The following is a 26,438-nucleotide window of genomic DNA, read 5'->3' as shown; positions in this document are numbered from 1 at the left end:
CCTTCAAATCAGGTAATCCTAAACCACATTGTTCTGTGAGGAAAATCAACTTATCACACTTGCCTCTTGTCCTCTTCCCCTCCCAAATAAATGTCTTCAATTCTTAATTGTCATCCACAACTTCTCTTGTAGAAGTGGATATATTTATTTATCACATTTGCATTGTTGCAAAGCATTTTTCAGCATAATTTCTATGGTTCTTTGTACACTTCATTCGTTTTTAGGTTTCTTGAAAATGCTGGTGTTTCATAATTATTTGTCTAGGTTTTCCTGTGTTTTTTATGTAATGCCAACTCCCTTTTTCATTCATCTTTTTTGTTTTTTTCTTTTTAGTTTAGGCTTTTCCTTCACTTTTCCTCTTCTCAGCCTACAATTTTTTTTCTTTTTCAAAACTTTATCATTTGTCTGTTACTCTATTTCTTCAAATTTCCCCCTTCTCAGTTTGTATTTTGCTCTCTTGTTTTGGAGACTCCATTACTCTGTTGTATACGCAAGACCAACAGCAGCAAGTATAATACATATACAGTGAGCAAAGTAATTATTCAGTGACTTCAGAAACACGCTAAGGGTACTAAATTATTTCTACTGGGTGGATGCATCTAGTGACATGGGGGTGGCTGGGTATCCTATCTAGTCCTGCAACATATACATAGTTTATACTCAAGACCGCTTTACATTCGAATATGGGAAACATACTCTGACATCTTGCAGTTTTTGACGATACTACACATTCATGGCTTTGCATACTCTGTGATGGATTGTTTGAGACAGGAAATGTAGTTCTTGACGTTCAAAGGGAATTTGTTAGGTTCACTTTCTTCATTGTCTGCATTTTTTCTTTGTCGTTTTTTTTTTTTTTTACTTCTTTCTCTCTTTTACTTTGTAATTTTGTGTTGTGGGGTTATGATGTTTTCATGTTCCCAGTTCTTCCATTTGCACTTTTTAAATGTTACTGTGTTGTGTATTATATTAGTTTCTTTCCAGAGGAAGGCAGGAAGTAATTATTAGTAGTTGTGTGCATTTGGAGGGGGGGTTGGATATATTTGCCACAGTTACATTCTTGTTCTATAGGTGTTAATGTAGGTTTTTGTTGAGATGGCCCAAAGCTGAAACTGTTGAAACTATAATTACTGCTTTTGTTTTTATTACTGTTTTACATTTAATTTTTTTTCAACTTTCCTCTTCACATAGATGAGGATTTTTGTATGCATTTGCATTGGGTATTTTAAGATTTAGGCAGGTTTGGTGAGCTGCAATGTTCTTCTCTATTACGGGACAAAACTGTTCAGATTACATTATACTACATTAGTGCATGGAGTTTGTTTAGCTGTTTGTGGCAGCGTATCTTTGTATTCTGTTTTTCAAAATGTTTAGCTGGGCCTTTATTTTATTTGTGTATTGTGTTTTTTCCATTGTAGTTTGTGCAGATTCCTTCCATAAGTTGTTTACTTTTCAGATTTTTTAATCCTTACACTTTGTGCTTTATCTATTTATATTCTACCCTTTCTGTGGTTTAAAATGAGGCTATGTGAACATTAATTAACTGTAGGTAGGTAGGTAGGTGTGTGTGTGTGTATATATACACACACATATATATATATACATACATACATATATACATACATATATATATATATATATACATATATACATATATATATATATATATATATATAGATATATACATATATATATATATATACATATATACATACATATATATATATATATATATATATATACATATATATATATATATATATATATATATATATACACACATATATATATATATACATATATATATATATATATATATATATATATATATACATATATATATATATATATATATATACACATATATATATACATATATATATATATATATATATATATATACACACACATATATATATATATATATATACATATATATATATACACATATATATATACATATATATATATATATATATATATACATATATACATATACACACACACACACACACACACACACACACACACACACACACACACACACACACCTCCCCAATTTTTGGAGGCAAAGCAATATACTATTAGACTTCATAAAAATAATGGGATGTGGTTCACTGCCTAGTTGCATTTACTAACTGGGGTACAGCTCTGATTCACACAGACTTTTCAAACTCAGCATGACAGCACTTTCTGGTTAAGTGACTTGCTCCCTCACACTGTGGGGAAAAAGAAGGCTGGTCAATAAAAGCTTGGATTGCAGGAAGCAGCTCATTATCAGTGTGCGGCCTCCATTTTATGCACCAACTGGAGTCGTAGAATTTTGAATAACTCAAGTTTGTTCTGATAGAGAGACTACTTCCCTGTGATATGTGTTTAAACTCATGACTGAGCTTGTAACTCAAGACACCCATTCAGCATAAATGACTATCACAAAGAAATACATTTTAGGACAGGTTACTTACATTTTAAGTGTCTGCTGATTTTAAGTGGTGCAAGATGAGCTCTACAGCCATGACATTACGTCTACTCTAACTTTAGGTTGTTGGGAGTGGGTGCTAAGAGAAATTGCCTCTCTAACGAATAATTTAAATGCAACTGCTCTTTTCAAGGCATGTATGGAAATTAGATAAGACTGCCACATGAACATTTTTTTCGGAAGTAAGAGAGCTCTGAATCAATGCAGCATTTCACATGAGCTAACACATCACTGATAAGAAGGTTCAAAAGGAAAACTCACCTTCAGCATATAGTCCTTTTGGATTGTCAGGACATGACCTTGACAGATGTCCAATCTCACCACAGATGAAACACTTGGCATAGGGAAACTCTCCTGTAAGGACAAAAAAGATTTGAAAGAATTATTTTTTTAAACACACTTAAGTCATCTGTACACTTACTTTCTCACACCCATAATTAAACACTGCCTCTGTATATGACTGATCATGCCAAGATAAACTTATGGTTGACTTCTCTACAAATACACACTCTTTAAAGGAAATACGACATGTGTCCAGAAAGGAAAGCACTTATCAAAAGCTAGAGTTATTTATTTATAGAACAAAGCCTGAATGAACATCATTTTGAATTTTTTTAAGTCTTCTAACAAGCTACTTGACAAACTGAAAACTTGAAAAGGTACAATAACTGGTTACAAGAAAAGTCTTCAGAAAAGCTTCAGGAATTGTCACTACATTCGGTTTTGTGTAGCTAATTCAAAGGTGACCTCTGTGTGGTCTATAAGACAATGTCTGATCCACTTCTATTGTAATCTCCTTGCCTGGAACATATATCTTGAGGAACAAGAACCAGATAAGGGAACCTAACTATCAATAACAGGAAAAAAATATCAAAAGCACTGCACAGCACCTTCCAAGATTAAAGAGTACGCTTTCTCTTACTACAAAACATCAGTCTTTCAAAAAGAATCTTGGAACTTTTATATAGGGTCATAGATATATACCAGGGCTAATGACCACTGGAGTCTTTATATGCCTAGCCATGCATCACAGATGTATCCTACAAGTTACTGGCCTTGCGCGTTATTTTAAAGTGTGTATGTTGACATTTGCAAGGCTGTCTGCACAAACTTTTCCTCTTACTATCACTTTCCACATCCTACCATACATCTCTGTATTTTCCAGCAGCAGCACCCACCCTCTCTCACAGCTACCACTCATTCACCAACCCCCGCCCACATTTCCCATCTCCCCAAACCTATTTCCAATCTCTCCCTCCTACCTTTTTTCTATAAAACATTACTCAAATATATCACTTTCCACCATCTTAACAGAAAGTACACCCACTGCTCTTAACCTTCTCTCCTATTTGCTTGATTTCCTTGACTCACTACTCCTGGATAGGGACATCCACCCCAACCCAGGGCCTACATCTTTTTCCTCCACTTCCCTCAAGCAAACACCCCCTACCCCTCACCCTCTCACTCTCCCCCAATGTCTTCCTCCTCCATCAAGCCATTTTCTCTCTAAATATCCAAAGCATTGTCAACAAAATTCCAGCATTACACTCCTGGATCCATTTAAACTCACCTAATATCCTTGCACTGTCAGAAACCTGGTTAAAACCTCACATCTCCAACTCCGAAATCCTACACCCAGGTTATAACATTTATAGTGCCGACAGAACAAACCGGAGAGGTGGGAGAGTAGCCATCCTCTACTCTGACCAACTTACTCTCTCTCCCCACTCCCATACCCAGCTTCAGTCCTGCAGAAATCCTAATTGTAAACTGTCATCTTAACCCTCACAAAAAGTTTGCCATTGTATCCATATATATCCCCCCAGGTGACAACATACATATTCTAGAAAACTTTTTCTCCTGGCTCACCCAGCATATTCCATATGAAACTATTATACTTGGTGACGTCAACACTGACTGGATTTCACTCTCCTCCTCATCACCAATTGTTAGCCTAAATCTATTTGGATTTCACCGACATATATCCTCACCAACTAGAAGCAAAAAACTCTAATACAGGTTCAATAATTGATTGGATCCTCACTTCCGACCTCACTCTCTATCATAGCCCTGGCATTCTTCCCAACTCTCTTAGTGACCATTCTCCTACCTATATTCATAGACATTTCATTCTCCCAAAGTACACCACTACAGAGAAACTCGCAATCAAACTTAATTTGACCCCAAAAAATTCAACTCTATACTGTCCAACATCAGCTGGACATTCCTCCATAACCTCCCTCTTAATGAAGCTGTAACCACTTTCAACAAAATATTCCTAGATGTTCTGAAATCCATAGCCCCAACCAGAAAAATTAAGAGTAAAATCTAACTATGCTCCCTGGCTCACTAAGCAAACTCGCTCTATTATGCATCAGAGGGATGCTGCCTGGAAAACTTGGATCAAAAACAGAACTCCTCCCCTATTACAACAGTACAAAGAACTCAAACCTGTGTAAAAAAAACTAGTCATAAAAGACAAAAAGACTTTCTTTAACTCCAACCAAGGCAGCCCACACAAAACCTCCAAAAGGGCTGGTCAACAGTTAAAATTCTCTGTCCTAGTAAACCTCCAACCCCCAACCCCTAACCCCTTCCCACTCAATACTGCCACTGAGACAGCTGCACTTTTAAATAAACATTTCATAGAAACATTTCAAAAGCTAACTCAACCAAGTCCCACTGCCTCTGATTTTCCCATATCCCCCAAACCCTCTTCCCCCATTTTCTTTCTCCTTCCAACTAGTCCCCATTGCTTTCATCACATCACTACTAAGTAAACTCAAACCTCTCCATCTGTCAATAAATTACCCCCCACTTCCTTAAAACTGCAGCCAAATCCATTGCATACCCAGTCTCTATCCTTATTAATCGCTCCATTACAGAAGCCCTTGTCCCAGACATTTGGAAAGCCTTCTTCACAATCCCTCTCCACAAAGGTGGCAACTCCACCGACCCATCCAACTACCGTCCCATTGTAATACTCTCCCCACTATCCAAAATTCTCGAAACATGTGTCCATACCCAACTACTTAAACACTTGCTGGACAATAATCTTCTTACTCCCACCCAGCATGGATTTAGACCCCACCACAGCACATCTACGGCACTACTCTCATTCACCCAAACTGTAGCAGAAGCCTGAGATAATAACCACCTAGTTTCCTGCCTATTCCTTGATCTCTCCAAGGCCTTCGATACGCTCTCACACCAAACTGATATCTAAACTTTCTGATCTCCATGCCTCTACCTCCACTATAAATTGGTTCTCTAGCTACTTATCTAACAGACAACAATCCATTCGCTGGCAATCTGTCACCTCCCCTTTCCTACCTGGAAATACACGTGCTCCCCAAGGCTCTATATAGGGTCCCCTCTTGTTCAATAGCTTTACAAACAGATTAAACTCTGCTACCAAGCATTCTACTCTCTTACAATATGCCGAAACTTCAACCCTTATCACCACGACCCACAACTTTTCAAAACTCCTTGCCAATACCCAAGACAGCTTCACCTCAGTCGAAACCGGGCTCACAGAAAACCAACTAATATTAAATCCAAAAAAAAAAAAAAAAAAAAGTACAGTTGTGTACACTTACCATAAATGCAGACGTTCGAGTGTATTCACTGTTGCAGTCATTTTGTTTCTTTCGGCTTTTCCCGGTTAGGTGTCGCCACAGGGGAACTCCGGTCCGCTAATGATTGGCAGTAGATTTTTTATGTGCCGAGTTTGCCAGCCCTGACGCACAACCTTTAACGAAGGTATGCCCATTCACGCATGTCTCCACACAGAAGACGCTCTAACTGAGAATCGAACGGCACAACGTCTTGCTGTGAGGCGACAATGCTACCGCAGCACCATTCACTGTTGCAGTCATTACATTTGGGTAATCTGCTGGCAGGTTGCCCTCAGTTGGCCTGATTAACAAAGTCTTGGGTCCTGCATCAGTTGCTGTCCCTTCTTCCATGATGTCAGGTCGTCAGGGGTATAAAACATGCAGCCAATGCCATTACATCACTTTTTCTTGCCTCAGATGTCAGGTGCAAAATAAAATTGCAAACACAAAAATATACCTCCAACCAAAAGCAAATACACCAAAAAGGCTTTTAAGCACAGTAAAAAAATAGTAAGAGAAAAAGTACAGTTGTGTACACTTACCATAAATGTAGATGTTCGAGTGTATTCACTTTTGCAGTCATTACATTTGGGTAATCTGCTAGCAGGTTGCCCTCAGTTGGCCTGATTAACAAAGTCTTAGGTCCTGCGTCGGTTGCTGTCCCTTCTTCCACGACGTCAGGTCGTCAGTGGTATAAAACATGCAGCCAACGTCATTACATCAGTTTTTCTTGCCCCAGATGTCAGGTGCCCCCCTAAAGGGGGGAAAAATAAAATTACAAACACAAAAATATACCTCCAACCAAAAGCAAATACACCAAAAAGACTTTTAAGCATAATAAAAGAAAGTAGAGGTATAGTAAGAGAAACCTTTCTAAACATACTGGAAAATATGAAGATACAACCAAACACCCTAATACTGGGTGATTTCAACTACCTTGCCATTAATTGGGAAAACTACTCAGGTACCAACTCCTTTTCCCAATAGTTCTTGGAATTCATAAATTCCAACGCCCTGGATCAACTAATCCATTGTCCCACCAGGGGCTCCAATATCCGAGACCTGGTCATTGCCAACATGGGAGATAGATGCTCCACACCAGTGGTCACCCCCTCATTGGTCAGGTCTGACCATAAGCAAATCACCCTTGACATCCACATCCCCCCCCCCCCCCCCAGTAAGAAAACCTCCTTAAAAAAACTTCTCCAAAGCCAACTTCAAGCTACTGAAGTCAGAAGTGACAAACTTCACAACACCCACGGAGACGGGATCTGGAAGTTCAACTGCAGAATCCTACACTAAGGCCCTGCACGTGCACATCCACTCGTGCATGAATCGTGCCATCCCAAATGGTTGTTTTGCACTGGGAGGGTTTGTGGTCTGCACTGTTGTGGCAGAACAGGTAGCTTACATCCTTCTAGGTTGAGAACTGCTGATTGAGGGCTCAGTGTCTGTTATTCTAAAAGTGTATTAATTCTGGTTTAAGCACTTGGGCTTTCAAGCCAGTTATTTTACATTAAGAGGGTTCGTGGTCTGCACTCTTGTGGGAGGAGAGGCTGGACTCTGCCCTTCTGAGCTGGGAATTTCTGGTTAAAGGCTTATAGTGCATGCATATCTGAACTGTTTCTTGTTTGCTGTGGCATAGACTGGATCGGGCCTGCTGGATCTAGCTTTGTTTGTGTAACTTGAGCACTAATCCAGACAATCTCTAAAGTATTCAATGGTATTTATTACTGCTTGGTTGTAACTTGATTAAAGTGTAGCTATCATTCAAGTCTTTTGGATTAAGCACTTGGGCTTCAGACCAGTTGTTTTACATTAGGAAGGTTTGTGGCAAGCACTGTGGTGGCAGGACAGGTAGCTTTCATCCTTCTAAGTTGGGAACTGCTGATTCTTTTTAGCTGGGCTTCAGGCCAGTTATTTTACATTAAGAAGGTTAAGTGGTCTGCACGTTTATATGCTTGTTGTTTGTTTGGCATTTAGTTACTTGTAACACATTGCACTCAAGTTACCTGGCACTTGCTCTCTCAAAAGCAATTATATAAGTCAGCACAAAAATTAAAAAGCACTACACCCTCCTCCCCACTGGCCAATATTATTCTAGCATGTCCAAAGGTCAGTTGTCAATCTCGTCCATCTGGTGAATCTGGGAATCTTGAGGCAATGTAGCCAAACTGGAGGCTGAGCTCTCTCAACTCAGGACTGGCAAGACCAGACAGGAGGAGAAGGCAACTACACACACCACAAAACCAGCCTCACATAATGCTACCACTCCACTGAATCAAACACATAAACACACAAAGACATACTCGGAGGCTCTGCAACACATAAACCACAAAAGCAGTGTGCAAAGCAGTCACAGCCCTTAAGGCCAAATACAACAGGTGACTCCATAGTCAGACACTGGCGTCCCACTCACCAGGCTGAACAAGGAGAGGGTCACAGTAAGCTGCCTCGGGCGCGGCAGAATCCGCCACATAACACAAGCACGGGTCACCTCCACGGCAAGTACAAATATGACACAGTCATTGTCCATGCTGGTGTGACCCTGAGCAGTATCCTTCCTTCACCAAGAATGATGCCACAATATAGAGACAAGATGATCAATGTCTGGTGTCATTCAAAAGGGATCAGTGTCTGTCTGCCTGGGATGACATGCTTGACACCACGCGCTAGCCGCAAGGGACGGCTTGCACCTGTCACCCCTGGGATTCGGATATTGGCTAAGGCTGGGAAGAAACTGAGGTCAAAATGCACGCACTCGAGGCCCTTCTCAGTATGGAGAACATCAATGTCTGTGCTGTAACTGAAACCTGGTTCAAGGCTCCTGAGACACCCGCGGCACTATTAGGTTTACCTCCATATCCCCGTTCATGAAAACCCGGGACCACCAAAAAAGGAGGGTATATCCATATTCATAAAGGACCCCCACACCCAGGGGGTGTGTAAATGCACGGCTCGGAAACCATCCAGGTGCAACTAACCATAGGCAAAAACACCATCATATTGGGTGACTTCAACCCCGAATATAGACTGGGAACATTACTCAAGCCCTAACTTTCTAGCCCAACGGTTCAAATGCCATGGAACAGCTAGTCACTGTTCCCACGAGAGGAGAAAATATACTAGATCTCATTGTCACAAACATGGGGACAAAATGCTCCACACTGGAAGTATATCCCTCATTGGTGAGATCTGATCATAAACTAATCTCACGACCATAGTGAAGAACTTCTCTAAAGCAAACTTCACACTACTCAAGACTGGTGTAGTATCCTTCAAGGCCCCTGAGCCAGAGGAAACCACAACAAGCTGCGGAAGCCCTTACAAATGCCTTCTATGAACACCTCCAGGACTGCATGGATCAGGCAATCCCAAATAAAACCAAGACTCTTTCCACAAAGGGCAAACGTCCAGTCTGGTGGACCCCCAGCCATTAACAAACTTTACAATAAGAGGAGAAAGCTATTACATGATAGAACAAAATCCATAGAGAAAAATTGCCATGGATTCAAAGGACAATCATAATGCCTTTTTCAGCTATGTTGGGAACCTGGGTGGAAACTCCCAGATATGCTCAGAATTAGTCCAAAATGATACAAAAATCACTGAACCCACAGACATTGCCAACATACTGGCAGACAGGTTCAGTGCAAAGTGTAGCCTCCCGGACATCTCAAATGCGAGGTGGCTCTCTCTAAAGCTAAAACACAGCATCAATGGGACCGGATGGTGTCGCTAAATGAGGAATTAACCGCTGTTTAATCTCAGCCTTACCACAGGATCAACTGTGGTCCCACTCCACAAAGGCGCCTCTGGGGGACCCTGGTAATTACGCCCCATAAGCTTAACAAGTCTAGTCTGCAAAGCTATGGAGAGGATCATAATGGAGCTCATAAACAAAGATATAGGGGACTTGCAGACATTGGACCCGACCCAGTTTGGCTTTGTCAAGGGAAGATCATGCCTTTTGAACTTAGTCGACTTCTTGAAACAGTCACCAAGGCCATTGATGAGGGAAAGGCAGTCCATACAGCCTACCTTGACCTTGCAATGGCTTCGACACAATACCCCACTCGGGTATTGTAGAAAAACCAGCTTAAAACCCATATGTCACAAGATGGGTTGCAAACTAAGGACAGAACCCACAGGGTTAGAGTTGCTGGTGCTGTGTCAGACTCCAAGCCGGTCACAAGTGGTGTCCCACAGGGTCCTTGGCCCCTATTGTTTGGCATCTACTTCTCAGAAGTACAGGCCAGCATGGGAGGACTTTGGCTGACAAAGTTTGCAGGCGACTGCAAACTGGGCCATAGTGGAAAGTACATCGGACACGGATATCCTTCAGAAGGGACTCACGGAAACAGATAGCTGGTGCCAGAGCCATGGCCTGAAGTTAAAAATGTATAGTCATACCAAAAACAAGGTAACCCCAAGCTACCATATAGGTGGCAATCCACTAAGCACAGAAGAGGTGATCAGGGACCTGGGGACCCAGGTTGACAGTGGCCTTTCTTTTGACACTCACATTGCTAAAGTGGTTAGAAAGACCTTCTACATTGCCCACCTGATCATGAAGGATTCACATCCAGATCTAGTGAGGTCATTGTTCCCTGTACTCTTCACTTATCAGACCAATGATCGAGTACAATGCCCCATTCGGGATGTATCTCACCAGACATCTGCAGCAATTGGAGAGACCCCAAAAGTTCCTCACCAAAAGGATAAAGGGACTCCAAAATCTGCCATATGCTGCCAGATTGAAGAAACTCCAGCTCTATTCAGTCGCATACCGTCTGCTCAGAGGTGACATGTGCCTGACATACAAGGCCATGTCCAACCCGAATTAATGGACATGCTCCACCTCAAAAATTCAAATCCACCAAAACCACTAGAGCAAGCAACTTAAACCTTAGCACGGATATAAATAGGGCGTGCTGGGGATAGATTTATCACTCAGAGACTCCCTATGCTGTGGAATAAAATCCCGGTCCATGTGAGGCAGAGCACCTCGCTGACTCTGTTCAAGAGAAATCTAGACCTGTGGATGGGAGATCGTAGGTTTACCCCGGGAATCATCTCTGTGTCACTGCTGGACAGAGGCACAACAAACTAATCGGCACAGTATTTTTTCATATAAGCTAGGCTTATAAATGCCTTAGGGCAGATAGCCTAGTATAAACCTATGAACCTATAAATAGAACCAAGATGCTCTTCTCCAAAAAAAGGAAGCCAATCTGGTGGTCCCCTGCTATAAACAAACTATACAACACAAGGAAGAAACTGTTGCAAAAAAGAGGAAAATCCCAGGATGCAAAAAAAAAACTCCCTCACCAGCCTCAGTAAGAAGCTGAGATCCCTCATAAAATCCTCAAAAGCTAGTTACGAAAATAAAATTGCCAAAGATTCCAAAGACAACCTCAAGGCATTCTATAGTTATGTCAAGAATCTAAATGGCAATGCTCAGATCTGCTCTGAGTTACAACAGAATGGCATTAAATATACTGATCCCAAGGATATTGCCAATATCCTGGCAAATCGATTTAGTGCCAACTTCACGCCACTCTCACCCCCTAAATGGCCCATCTCAATACCAAAAGATTGCCAAATTCCAATAATCACGGCCACACAGGTAGAAACCGCACTCTCCAAAGCTAAGAATACAGCATCCATGGGACCAGATGACATCCCAGGCTGTGTACTACATGAACTACAAAATGAACTGGCACCTCACCTAAGTGTCATGTTTAATCATAGCCTCACCTCAGGCTTCGTGCCCACTGAGTGGCGCACAGCTACAGTTATCCCACTCCACAAGGGAGGATCCACCTTGGATCCCGGGAACTACCGTCCCATCAGTCTGACAAGCCTGATTTGTAAGGGCATGGAATGCATTATCATGGAACTTATAAACAAAGACATTGGCAACCTTCAAACACTGGACCCCACCCAGTTTGGGGCCGATCTTGCCTCCTGAATCTGATTGACTTCTTTGAATCAGTCTCCAGAGCTGTGGACGAGGGTATGGCAGTCCACACAGCCTATCTGGACCTCGCCAAGTCCTTTGACACCATCCCCCACTCTGGAATCATAGATAAACTTACTAAGCTGGGCATAAATCCCTACGCCACTCGATGGGTTGCAAACTGGCTTACTGACAGAACCCAGACAGTAAAAGTAGCCGACTCCAAATCTAGCTTCAGACAAGTGATAAGTGGAGTACCTCAGGGTTCAATCCTGGGACCACTCTTGCTTGGCATCTACTTCACTGAAGTACAGGCCAACACTAAGGGACTCTGGCTAACAAAGTTTGCAGATGACTGCAAACTGGGAGCCATTATTGAATCCCCAAATGATGTGGATATTCTACAAAAGGGCCTTACAGAAGCAGATGCCTGGTGCCAGAGCCATGGGTTCAAGCTTAATGCCAAGAAATGTATAGTTATCCCCTTTGGAAAAAAACATGAATTACCACATAGGTGGCAGGACACTAAACATCAAAAGTGTGATGAGAGACTTAGGGACACAGGTGGACAGTGGTCTCACTTTCGATAACGACACTGCCACAACAGTCAGGAAATCCTTCTATGTGGCACAGCTCATCACTAAGGGCTTTTCATCCAGAAAAAAGGAGGCCACTGTCCCACTGTACTCATCCCTCAATAGACCCATTATAGAGTATAATGCCCCGTTTGGTATGTACCTCACAAGACATCTGCAACAGCTTGAAAGGCCACAGAAATACCTCACTAAAAGAATCACAGGCCTAAAGCAGATGCCATATAGTGACCGTCTAAAAAAAAAACTCTAGCTATACTCTGTGGCATATCGTCTACTCAGAGGCGATCTCTGCTTAACATACAAGGCCATGTCAAACCCTGAGCTGTTGGACATGCTCCACTTAAAGAAATCCCAATCCCTCAGAGCCACAAGCTCCAGGGATCTAAACCATGTCATCACAATGAACAAAACATGCTGGAGGGATAGGTTCCTGACCCAGAGACTCCCCATACTCTGTAATAGACTGCCCATACATATCAAGCAGAGCGCCTCTTTGGTCCTCTTCAAAAGGAACCTTGATGATTGGATGGGAGATAGGAAATTCACCCCGGGGATCATGTCAGTCGCCCTGCTAGACAGGGGCCTGGAGAAGTAAATATTGTGGGAAGAAATATCCAGGGAATTGTTATGGCTAGGCTTGCATAGGCCCTAGGGCAGATAGCCTAGTACCAACCTATGAAAAGTACAGTTGTGTACACTTAGCATAAATGTAGATGTCTGAATGTATTCACTGTTGCAGTCATTACATTTGGGTAATCTGTTGGAAGGTTGCCCTCAGTCGGCCTGAATTCCAAAGTCTTGGGTCCTGCATCGGTTGCTGTCTTCTCTTCCACGACGTCAGGGGTATAAAACATGCAGCAGACACCATTTTCTTTAGTTTTTCTTGCCCGCGATGTCAGGTGCCCCCCAAAAAGGTAGCAAAATGTTTTTTATATATATATATATATATATATATATATATATATATATATATATATATACACATACATACACACATGCATCAGTATAAACTTTACCTTCATCTACAAGAAAATACATCACATAGGTTGTAGAAGATAGAGAAGGAAAGATAAACTTCAGAATGACAGGGGGATGGTGGGTGGGTAACCTGGATTGCAACAGTGAATACACTCGAACATCTACATTTATGGTAAATGTACACAACTGTACTATGTTCTTCGTGTTTCACTGTTGCAATCATTACATTTGGGTAGAATCCCAAAGCAATGGTTGGGAGGCTGGGGCTAAACAGCATTAGGTGCGGCTATAAGGCCCTGCAGCACTGCAGTGGCAAAGCCTACCCTGGACTTAGAGTAGAGAGGCAAATGGTAATGCTTTGTAAAGGTGTGAACAGAACTCAAATAGCAGCCTCTAGAATGTCTTTGGTTGTACTCCTCTGAGAAAGGCTGAAGTAGCTGCAGCTCTGGTGGAATGAGACCTAATGCCCTTGGGCACAGGTTTACCGTCGTGTAAGTAGCAGAAACTGATGCAGTGGCTTATCAACTTTTGAAACTGTCTGCTTTGAAATAGCCTTTCCTTCTGATCCTGCAGCATATGACACTAGTAACTGCTCAGTTTTTCTTAGAGCTTTTGTCCTGCTCAAGTAGAATCTTAGCTGTCTGTGTACGTCCAAGGAATGCAGAATTCTCCCCCCCTTGTTCTGCGGATTTGGATAAAAAGTTGGCAGATGAATTGACTGGTTAAGAACCACACTGGAAACCACCTTAGGCATAAAAGTAGGATTTGTCCTCAGAGACATGCTGTCTGGTTAAAATATAAAAGGCTCTACAGCCATGAGGGCCTGTAGCTCTGAAACTCTTCTTGCTGAAGTAATTGCTAGTAGCAGAGCTGTTTTCCATTACAAGAACTTTAGATCAGCGGTAGTAGCCGATTCAAATGGAGGCAGGGTAAGCTTTTCCAACACATAATTGAGGTCCCATGCAGGTACTGGTGGTCTTCTAGGAGGCCTTAAATTCTTGGCACCTCTAAGATACTGCTTTAGTAAAGGATGAGAAATGATTGGTGGCTCTGTATTGTAATGAGCCGAAATGGCAGAAGCATGGACTTTGATCGATGAGAAAGATAGGCCTTTGTCAAGCATCTCAGTTAAGTACTGTAAAATCTGAGGAATATTTGGTTCTGCTGTATCAGTTGCTTGTGCTCGATTCCAAGCACAGAATCTCTTCCATTTGTCAGCATAAGATTTTCTAGTACTAGGCCTTCTGGCTTCCAAAGTGACATTCATCACAGCTTTACTGAGAGGTGCTGTTTGCATGACTACATGATTAGCCATGCTGCCAGGAGTCTGTAGTTGATTGTGCAGGATCTGATTGTTTTGCTGGGACAGCAGTTGTGGTCTTTGAGGCAAGGTCCAAGCTGGGTATTGAGCCAGGTTCCTTAGGAATGGGTACCAGTATTGGTGGGGCCAGTCCGGGGCAATTAATATCATCTTTAGCTTCTCTTGTCTGACTTTTAAGAGGACCTTGGGTAGAAGAGGCAGAGGAGGAAAGGCATAAACTGATAGGTTTTTCCAAATGAAGGACAGGGTGTCCACTTTCCATGCTTAATCTGTGATAAGTCCTTGAGCAGAATATTTTCAATTGATAATTTTGAGGAGAGGCAAATAGATCTATGTCTGGGCTCCCCCATTTCTCTATTACCATGCTGAAGACTTGTGGATTTGGTTTCCACTCGTGAGGATCCATAAGGTTTCTGCTTAAATAGTCTGCCAGAGTGTTTTGTTTTCCTTCAGGAATTGAGCTTGAAGATGTATTTGGTAGGTCAAAGCTGTGCCCACAGTGCCATGGTTAATCTGCAAAAGGGGTAAGAGTGTGTGCCCCCTTGCTTGTTTATATACCACATGACTGTGGTTTTGTCAGTCTTTATCAGTAGTTGTCCTGGATGAAGTAAGTCCTTCAAGGCTGTTAGGGCATTTTGAACAGCTAGCATCACTTTCTGGTTGATATGAAGATGCATTTGTTTTGGTGTCCATAAGCCCTGAATGCATCTTCCTGCCATGTGGGCCCCCAGGCATAATCTGATGCATCTGTTAAGGTTTGTCTGGCAGGGGGTAGAGTGAAGGGCAGTCCCATGTTTTGGTGACATGCCTTTGCCCACCATGGAAACTCCTGTTGCAGGCAGGGAATGACAGGAATCATTGTTTCCAGACTGTGTGAATGTTGACTCCATAAACTTTTTAGGTACCGTTGAAGTTTCCTCATATGCAGTCTTGCATATGGAATTAATAGGATGCAGGATGCCATGAAGCCCAGAGCTTGCAGAATTTGCTTTGCAGAAGACTGGGTTTTTGTTGCCATCAGTTTGAAGTAAGCAGTCAGTTGCCTTTGCTTGTCTGATGTGAGGTAAGCCATCTGGGCAGTTGTATCCAAGCTTGCACCCAGGAATGTTACCTTTTGAGAGGGTACCAGTTGTGATTTCTTTTCGTTTATTGCGTACCCGAGGCATGTTAGAAGCCTTTTCACAAATGCCAGGTGTCGAAGAAGAGAGTGCCCTTGTTCTTTGCTTGAATGAGACAGTCGTCCAAGTAAGGATATATTTGTATACTTCTTTGTCTGCAAAATGAAATTACTGGTGCCAGGCAATTTGTAAAGACCCTGGGCGCAGTAGATAAACCAAAGGGCAGTGCAGAGAATTGGTTATGCATTAATTCAGCCTTGAATCTGAGGTATCTTCTACATGATTGTCTTACTGGGACATGCAGGTATGCCTCTTTTAGGTCTAAAGTCACCAGCCAAGCATTCTTGCCCAGTACGGGCAGAAGCTGCTCCAAAGTCAGCATTTTGAATTTTGGAATGTCTAGGTATGTGTTCAAAATCGATAAATCCAGTATTGGCCACCAGGCCTTGTCCTTTCTGGGTACCAAGAACAGTCTTGAGTAAAAACCTTGTCCTTTTTCATGTTCTGGTACTGTCTGAATGGCCCCGATATCCATGAGGGACGTTACCTGTTTCTATGCCTCTGCCCATTGATTTTTTGGCAGATCTGGCCAACCATTTTCCATTGGCAGAGTATGGATATGAAATCTGTATCCCTGTGAAACGATGTTTAGTACCCACTCGTCCTGGGTTATTAACTGCCAATTTTGAGCAAAAAGTGCTAATTTTCCCCCTCTGGGAGCTACCAAAAGATAAGTGCTTGGAATAGGCAGAGGGAAGTCATAGGGATTGCTTTCTGTAGGTTTACGCTTTAGCTCCCCCAGATTTGGAGGTGGACGCACCCCATTGCTTTGACCTGTATGAATCTTGTGCCTGGTATCTGGAACCCTTAGGGCGTCTGGATTTGCTCCTTTGAGCTCTGTCTGACACAGGAAAGGACCAATTTTTTGTAGGCCAGTGTCTACGAATCTGGGTGGCTGCACTTGTAAGAAGTCTTTAACAGTTTGCATATACTTAGCTTTGTCTTCCATTTTCTTTAAAACCTCTTCTGCCTTAATACCAAACAGAGAATCATGCTGTAGAGGTGCATCTAGCAATTTAGCTTTAACATGATCAGGCAAATTTTGCTCCTTTAACCAGGCATGCCTCCTAATCACAGATCCAGTAACTGCGACCCTGCAGAGGCCTCTAAGGAATCAAAACCACATAGCAAGGTATGCTTTCCAACTTGCCCTGCTGCATGCAATAATTCCTGCAATTTTTTATTTTCTGCACATTCTGAAATCAACATAATTTTCTGTTTCAGCAATCCCATAAGATGTTGTTGGTACTTAAGCATATGAAATTGACAATTTAAGGCCCTGCTTGCCAAGGCTGCAGATGTATAAACCTTTTTTCCCCCATTTGTCTAGTGCCCTTGAATCTCTGTCAGAGGGGGTAGGATTTTTTGCTGTTGAGGCCTTAACTCCATTTGGACCCTGTGAAATAGTTTCAGGATTAGCAGCAGGGTTTCTAAATAAAAATGTATGCGAGTCACGGGCCCTGTAATATCTGTCAGGGTTACTGGGAGCCGGAGGTAAGGAGTCAGGGATCAAGCTTGATTCCGAAAACACATCATCCACAATGTCTAAAACAGGGGGCATGGCTAAAGGCTTGTGATGAGGGAGAAGGAAATCCCTGAGCCTCTTTTTTGATTCTGAGAAGTCTTGACTCTCCCAGTGAAAATGCTCCCTCAAAGTATGCAAGGTTTCTCCAAAAGAATAATCCTCAGGAGGAGATGCAGATGGAATAGACTCCTCAGCATCAGAATCCTCATAGGGAGGTATAGATAATTCCAGATCAGAAGAAATAGAAACCTGATATGAAGATTCAGAATCAGTGTCGTGCCTAGGCCTCTTATCAGGAGGGGGATGGGTACCCCTGATCAAGGTAATAAGGTCTTCAGCCATTTTGATCATCTGTTTTTTAGACATAGAGGCCTATGCACGTAGCTCATGTGTCGTTTTTTTAGTTTTAGAAGTTGCTTTTGTCTTTGGTTTTGCAACTGGAGTTGGTTTGATATACAAATGTTGAGGTCTGAATACACCCTCAGAAGCTGGTGCCTGCTCAGTGGCTCCAGACCCATCTGAGGGAGATACAGCCGTCGGTTCAATACCTTGAGTATCTTGCGGCATGCTGGACTCCACATAGGTGTCAATAGAGGCCTGTGCCTTGAAGGTAGCAGGTATCAGGGGCTGCGAAAGCACCTCACCGAGTACCGGCGACTGGCTTAGGAGAAGCTTCATCAGTTTTGGATCTCGACTGCCTTTCTCTGTCCTTTTCTTTGCGTTTTTTATGTACTTTGGTAGTCGGATTGTTATCCAACGACATTTCTGGGTAGTTAAATCTGTTTCCAAAATACTTTGATGCAAAAATATACCGACGCTTAATAGTGCGTTGGTTAAAATCTAGCACAAAACCAACAGCCAGGCACGTTGTGATCAAGGCCTAAGGCAAGGAATACAGTATAAATGGAAATCCTTATGAGGTATTTGCTTCCCACAAGTAATACAATTATTAACTTTTTCTGACATCGGTAAAAAGCAAGAAAAAGTTTCTACGGGTACTTAGCTTTAGTGAAGACTTCGGTTTTGAAACTCAAACTCGAATATTTCAGTAGTCAGCCGACCGGCACTTGCGAAATGCTTCTGCTTCGGGCACCGCGCGGCAAGAACGACTAAAGAAAATGGCATTGACTGCATGTTTTATACCCCTGACGTCATGGAAGAGGACAGCAACCGACGCAGGACATAAGACTTTGAAATTCAGACCGACTTTGGGCAACCTGCCAGCAGATAACCCAAATGTAATGACTGCAACAATGAAACACGAAGGACATCAGGGGGCTGGAGGGAGGGTAACCAGGACTGCAACAGTGAATACATTCGAACATCTACATTTACGGTAAGTGTACACAACTGTACTATGTTCTTTGTGTTTTACTGTTGTAGTCATTACATTTGGGTAGATTCCCAAAGCTATGATTGGGAGAATTTATTTATACAGCATTAGGACCAGCTATAAAGCCCTGCAAGACAGCAGTGGCAAAGCCAGCTCTGGATTTAGAGAAAATTGGTAAATGATAATGCTTGGTGAAAGTATGAACTGAACTCTAGATAGCAGCTTCTAGAATATCCCTGGTAGGAACACCTCTGAGAAAGGCTGCAGATGTAGATACAGCCCTGGTGGAATGAGATCCGTGCCCCTGGGGGATAGGTTTTCCATGGTGCTTATAGCAGAAATGAATGCAATGGCTTATCCATTTAGAAATGGTTTGTTTTGAAATAGCCTTTCCCTCTGACCTTGCATCAAATGCTACCAGCAGTTGTTCAGATTTTCTTCGAGGTTTAGTCCTGTCCAAGTAGAATCTAAGTTGTCTGTGCACATTCAATGAATGCAGAATCCGTTCCCCTTTTGTTCTGTGGATTGGGAAAGAAAGTTGGCAAATGAATGGACTGATTAAGAGCCACACTGGATGCCACCTTGGGCATGAAGGATGGATTGGTCCTGAGTGACACCCTGTCTGCATGAAAGGTGATGAAAGGCTCCTCTGCCATAAGGGCCTGTAACTCAGATATCCTTCTAGCTGAAGTGATTGCTAGAAGGAAGGCTGTTTTTCAAGAAAGACATTTTAAGTCAGCAATAGCAGCTGGCTCGAAAGGAGGTAGAGTGACTTTCTCCACTACAAAGTTAAGGTCCCAGGCAGGGGTTGGTGTTCTCCTGGGTGGTCTCAAGTTTTTGGCCCTTCTGGGGTACTGCTTGAGCAGAGGATGAGAGAAGAGCGGAGGTTCTGTGTTATAATGAGCTGAAATGGCTGAGGCATTGATTTTAATGGAGGAAAAAGGCAGGCCCTTGTGAAGCACCTCAGTTAAGTTTTGTAAAATCTGAGGTAAATTGGATGCTGCTGTGCTCATCCCTTGAGATTGATTCCAAGCACAGAATCTTTTCCATTTGTCAGCATAGGATTTTCTAGTACTAGGTCATCTCGCCTCCAAGATGACATCCATCACAGGTTTGCTGAGGGATGCTAAGGGTGAATTTAAGTAATTAGCCAAGCTGCAATGTTCAATGTAGGGAGCTGAGGGTGCAGAATTTGGTTCTCCTGCTGAGACAGTAAGGAAGGTGTCTGAGGCGGGTGCCATGGAGAAATTTGTGACACACTGTGCAGGAGTGGGTACCAGTGTTAGTGTGGCCAGTCTGGAGTAATCAAAATCATTCTTGGTTTGTCCTGTTTGACTTTTAGCAGAACTTTGGAGAGCAGAGGCAGAGGGGAAAAGACGTAGACTGATAGGTTTGAATGACAAGAACATCCACTTTCCAGGCTTTTTTGTGAGGAGTCCTTGTGCAAAATTTGTCCAACTGGTAGTTCTGGGGGGAGGCAAATAGATGCATGTCTGGGCTCCCCCATTTGCTTGTCAACATGTTGAAAATCCATGGTTCCAGTTTCCACTCGTGTGGGTCCATGAGATTTCTGCTTAGTCCATCTGCCAGTGTATTCAGTTTTCCAAGCAGGCATTGAGCTTGTAGTTGCACTTGGTAGCTCAAGGACGTGTTCCACAATGCCATGGCTAGTCTGCAGAGGGGTAGGAATGTGTACCCCCCTGCTTATGTACCACATAACCATGGTGTTGTCCGTCTTTACCATTAGTTGTACTGGATGAATGCAGTCCTTGAAGGCTGTCTTGCATTCTGTACAGCTAACATTTCTTCTTGATTGACATGTAGGTGCATATGATTTGGGTTCCATTTTCCCTGAATGCACTTCCCTGCCAGGTGAGCCCCCCATTCATAGTCTGATGCGTCTGTAGTTGAGGTTTGGGCAGCAGGGGGTAGTGTGAATGGCAGTCACTTGTTTTGGTGGCGGGCCTCTGCCCACCATAGAAACTCCAGGCGTAGTCAAGGTATGATAGGAATCATTGTTTCCAGGCTGTGACGATGTTGACTCCATAGACTTTTTAAGTACCACTGAAGTTTCCTCTTATGCTGTCTTGCATATGGAATTAGAAGAATGCAGGAGGCCATGAACCCCAAGGCTCGCAGTATTTGTCTTGCAGATAGCAGGGTTTTTGTGGCCACTTGTTTGAAGTAAGTTACCAAATTAAGTTGCTTTGCCGGTGTGAGGAAAGCCATCTGGGCAGTTATATTCAAGCTTGCACCCAGGAATGTAATCTGTTGAAAGGGTACCAGCTGTGATTTCTTTTCGTTTATGGTGTACCCTAGACAAGTTAGAACCCTTTTTACAAATGCCAGATGATTTATAAGTATGGCCTGGTTTTCTGCCTGAATTAGGCAATCGTCCAGGTATGGATATATTTGAATATTTCTTTGTCTGCAAAATGCAATTACTGGAGCCCGGCACTTTGTGAATACACTGGGTGCAGTAGACAAGCCAAAGGGCAGTGCAGAGAACTGATAATGCAAATAGCCTGCTTTGAAGCGTATGTATCTTCTGCAAGATTCCCTGATTGGGATATGCAGGTAAGCTTCTTTTAAATCTAGAGTTGCCAACCAGGCATCTTTGCCTAGCATAGGAAGTAACTGGTGAAGAGTCAGCATCTTGAATTTTGGAATATCCAGAAAGGTGTTTAGAGTGGACAGGTCCAGAATTGCACGCCAAGATTTGTCTTTTCTGGGTACCAGGAAAAGCCTGGAATAGAAACCTTACCCCTTTTCCTCTTCTGGTACCGGTTGAATAGCCCCCATGTTTAGGAGGGAATGTACTTGTTTCTGAGCCTCTGCCCACTGATTTGGGGTCAGGTCTGGCCACCCATTTGGTGTTTGCAACGTGTGGAAATGAAATCTGTATCCTTGGGACACTATATTTAAAACCCATTTGTCCTGGGTTACAAGTTCCCAGTTTTTTGTATGTAGAGCAATCTTTCCACCCAAAGGGGTGACTGAAAGGTAAGTGCTTGGCAATTTTAAAGGAATGTCATTGAGACTGTTTACCATAGGGGGGTGTCTTATTTCCAGATTTGGAAGTGGATGCCCCCCCATTGCTTAGTTCTGAGGGTCCCTTGGGACTGAAACCTGGTGCTTTTGGTGTGTCTGGGTTTGGTTTGAGTGGATCTGGAGGGAGCTGGAAAGGACCAATTCTTAGTAGGCCAGTGCCTACTAAATCGTGGAGGTTGCACTTGTAAGAAATATTTTACAGTTTGCATAGATTTAGCTTTATTTTCCATCTTTTTTAGAACTTCTTCAGCCTTACTGCCAAACAGGCGGTTCTGATTTAAAGGAGCATCCAACAATTTTGCTTCAACATGATCAGGCAGAGATTGCTCCTTAAGCCAAACATGCCTTCTAAGCACAGCCCCAGTAAATGCAGCCCTGCTTGAGGCCTCTAAAGAATCAAAACCACATTGCAAAGTATGTTTTCCAATTTGTTCAGCAGAATGCAATAAATCCTGTAAATCGTAACTTTCCACACAGTCAGAAATAAACATCATTTTCTGTTTAAGCAGTCCCATAATATGCTGTTGATATTTTAGCATATGAAATTGGCAGTTTAAAGCCCTGATTGCCAAGGTTGCAGAAGTATAAACCTTTGTACCCCATCTATCCAGTGCCCTGGAGTCTCTATCAGAGGGGGTAGGATTTTTAGCAGTGGAAGCCTTAATGCCCTTGGGCCCCTGAGAAATGGTTTCTGGATCCGCAAAGTACAATTGTGTAAACTTACCATAAATGTAGATGTTAGAGTGTATTCACTGTTGCAGTCAATACATTTAGGTAATATGCTGGCAGGTTGCCCTCAGTCAGCCTGATTAACAAAGTCTTGGGTCCTGCATCAGTTGCTGTCCCTTCTTCCATGACATCAGGTCGTCAGGGGTATAAAACATGCAGCCGACGCCATTACATCAGTTTTTCTTGCCCCAGATGTCAGGTGCCCCTCCAAATGGGGAGCCAATATTTAAGTAATTAGAAACACAAAAATATACCTCCAAACAAAAGTAAATACACCAAAAAGGCTTTTAAGCATAGTAAAGGAAAGAAGAGGTATAGTAAGAGAAAAAAAAGGGGGTTGGAGGGAGGGTAACCTGGACTGCAACAGTGAATACACTTGAACATCTACATTTATGGTAAGTGTACACAACTGTACTATGTTCTTCATGTTTCACTGTTGCAGTCATTACATTTGGGTAGATTCCCAAAGCTACGGTTGGGAGGATGGATTTATACAGCATTAGGACCAGCTATAAGGCCCTGCAGGACAGCAGAGGCAAAGCCTGCTCTGAATTTAGAGAAGAAAGGTAAATGGTAATGTTTGGTGAACGTATGAACTGAGCTCCGGAAAGCAGCTTCTAGAATGTCTCTGGTAGGAACACCTCTGAGAAAGGCTGCAGAAGTAGATGCAGCCCTGGTGGAATGAGATCTCATCCCCGGGGGATAATTTTACCATGGTGCATATAGCAGAAACAAATACAATGGCTTATCCATTTGGAAATAGTCTGCTTTGAAATTGCCTTTCCTTCTGCCGCTGCAGCAAATGCCACCAGTAGTTGTTCAGACTTTCTCTGAGATTTTGTTCTGTTTAAGTAAAATCTAAGTTGTCTGTCTACATCCAATGAATGCAGAATCCATTCCCCCTTGTTCTGTGGATTGGGAAAGAAAGCTGGCAAATGAATGGTCTGATTAAGAGTCACACTGGATACCACCCTAGGCATGAAGGATGGATTGGTCCTGAGAGACACCCTGTCCACATGAAAAATAATGAAAGGCTCCACTGCCATAAGAGCTTGTAATTCAGAAATCCTTCTAGCTGAAGTGACTGCTAAAAGGAAAGCTGTTTTCCAGGAGAGAAATTTTAAGTCTGCAGTAGCAGCTGGCTCAAAAGGAGGGAGAGCGAGTTTTTCCAATACAAAATTGAGGTCCCAGGCAGGGGCTGGAGCTCTCCTGGGTGGTCTTAAGTTTCTGGCCCCTCTGAGATACTACTTTAGCATAGGATGAGAAGAGGGGAGGTTCTGTGTTGTAATGAGTTGAAATGGCTGAGGCATGGATTTTTATGGAAGAAAAGGACAGGCCCTTTTGAAGCATCTCAGTTAAATATTGTAAAATCTGAGGAATATTGGGCAATGTTGTGCTTATCCACTGTGATTGATTCCAGACACAGAATCTTTTCCATTTGTCAGCAAAAGATTTTCTAGTACTAGACCTTCTTGCCTCCAAAATGACATCCAAATGACATCCATCAGAGGTTTGCTGAGGGATGCCAAGGGTGAGTTTAGGTGATTAGCCACGCTGCAAGATTCAAAGTTTGGAGCTGAGTGTGCAGAATTTGGTTGTTCTGCTGAGACAGTAAGTAAGGTGTCTGAGGCAGGTGCCACGGTGGAAGGTGGGACACACTGCACAGGAGTGGGTACCAGTGTTGGCGAGGCCAGTCTGGAGCAATCAAAATCATTTTTGGTTTGTCCTGTTTGACTTTTAGTAGAACTTTGGAGAGCAGAGGCAGAGGGGGAAAGGCATAGACTGATGGGCTTTTCCAGCTGAATGATAGAGCATCTACTTTCCAGGCTTTTTTGTGATGAGTTCTTGTGCAAAACTTGTCCAACTGATAGTTCTGGGGTGAGGATAAAAGGTCTATGTCTGGACTCCCCCATTTGCATGCCAACATGTTGAAAATCCATGGTTCCAGTTTCCATTCATGTGGGTCCATGAGATTTCTGCTTAGTCCGTCTGCCAGAGTACTCAGTTTTCCTGGCAGGAATTGAGCTTGTAGTTGAATCTGATAGGTCAAGTCTGTGTTCCACAATGCCATGGCTAGTCTGCAAAGGGGGTAGGAGCATGTACCCCCCTGCTTGTTTATGTACCACATATAACTATGGTGATGTACATTTTTATCATTAATTGTCCTGGATGAAGGTAGTCCTTGAAGGCTGTCATTGCATTCTGTGCAGCTAGCATCTCTTTTTGATTGATATGAAGGTGCATTCGGATTTGGGCTCCATTTGTCCTGAATGCACTTCCCTGCCAAATGAGCCCCCCAAGCATAGTCTGATGCGTCTGTAGTTAGGGTTTGGGTGGCAGGGGGTGGAGTGAATGGCAGTCCCTTGTTTTGTTGGCAGGCCTCTGCCCACCATAGGAACTCTAGTTGCAGGCAAGGTAGGATAGGAGTCATTGCTTCCAGGCTGTGACAATGTTGACTCCATAAACTTTTTAAGTACCACTGAGGTTTCCTCATATGCAGTCTTGGATATGGAATTAGAAGAATGCAGGAGGCCATGAACCCCAAGGCTTGCAGAATTTGTCTTGCAGATAGCAGGGTTTTTGTGGCCACCTGTTTGAAGTAAGTCACCAAATGAATTTGCTTTTCTGGCATAAGGTAAGCCATCTAGGCAGTTGTATTCAAGCTTGTACCCAGGAATGTAATTTTTTGACAGGGTACCTGTTGTGATTTCTTTTAGTTTATGGTGTAGCCTAGACAAGTTAGAACCTTTTTTTTTTTTTTTTTACAAACGCCAGATGTTTTTGAAGAATGTCCCTGTTTTCTGCCTGAATTAGACAATCGTCCAGGTATGGATATATTTGAATATTTCTTTGTCTGCAAAATGCAATTACTGGAGCCAGGCACTTTGTGAAGACCCTGGGCGCAGTAGATAAGCCAAAGGGCAGTACAGAGAACTGATAATGCAAATAGCCTACTTTGAAGCCGAGGTATCTTCTGCAAGATTCCCTGATTGGGATATGAGGGTAAGCCTCTTTTAAGTCTAGAGTTACCAACCAGGCATCTTTGCCTAGCATAGGAAGTAACTGTTGAAGAATCAGCATCTTGAATTTTGGAATGTCCAGAAATGTGTTTAGAGTAGAAAAGTCCAGAATTGGAAGCCAGGATTTGTCCTTTCTGGGTACCAGGAAAAATCTTGAATAGAATCCTTGTCCCTTTTCCTCTTCTGGGACTGGATGAATAGCTCCCATGCTCATGAGAGACAGTACTTGTTTCTGGGCCTCTGCCCACTGATTTGGGGGCAGGTCTGGCTATCCGTTTGGGATTGGCAACGTGTGGAAATGAAATCTGTATCCCTGGGATACTATATTTAAAACCCATTTGTTCTGGGTTATAAGTTGCTAGTTTCTTACATGAAGTGCCAGTTTTCCCCCCAAAGGGGCGGCTGAAAGGTAAGTGCTTGGTAAGTGTAGAGGGAAGTCATTGAGACTGCTTACCATAGGGAGGTGCCTTGTTGTTTCCAGATTTGTAGGAGGAGGTGGCACCCCATTGTTTTGTTCTACAAGTCCCTTGTGACTGAAACCTGGAGCCTTTTGAATGTCTGGGTTTGACTTGAGTGGCTCTGGAAGGAACTGGAAAGGACCAGTTCTTAGTAGGCCAGTGCCTACTAAATCTTGGAGGTTGCACTTGTA

The 26,438-nt window shown here is 42.8% G+C and overlaps 1 protein-coding gene across 1 annotated transcript in view; it reads right to left on the bottom strand.

Annotated features, from left to right (window-relative positions):
* ZCCHC9 (zinc finger CCHC-type containing 9) overlaps positions 1 to 26,438 on the bottom strand; it is a 252,435-nt gene that overhangs the window by 76,204 nt on the left and 149,793 nt on the right. Inside the window, exon 3 of the mRNA XM_044062592.1 lies at positions 2,741 to 2,833. Within this exon, the coding sequence (XP_043918527.1) occupies positions 2,741 to 2,833 (93 nt within the window). The remainder of the gene's footprint in view (positions 1 to 2,740; positions 2,834 to 26,438) is intronic.

This window comes from Protopterus annectens, chromosome 2.part1 (genome assembly GCF_019279795.1).
Source record: "Protopterus annectens isolate FY-2018-M chromosome 2.part1, PAN1.0, whole genome shotgun sequence".
NCBI lineage: Eukaryota > Metazoa > Chordata > Ceratodontiformes > Protopteridae > Protopterus > Protopterus annectens.
This window is presented reverse-complemented; position numbering and strand designations above follow the sequence as displayed.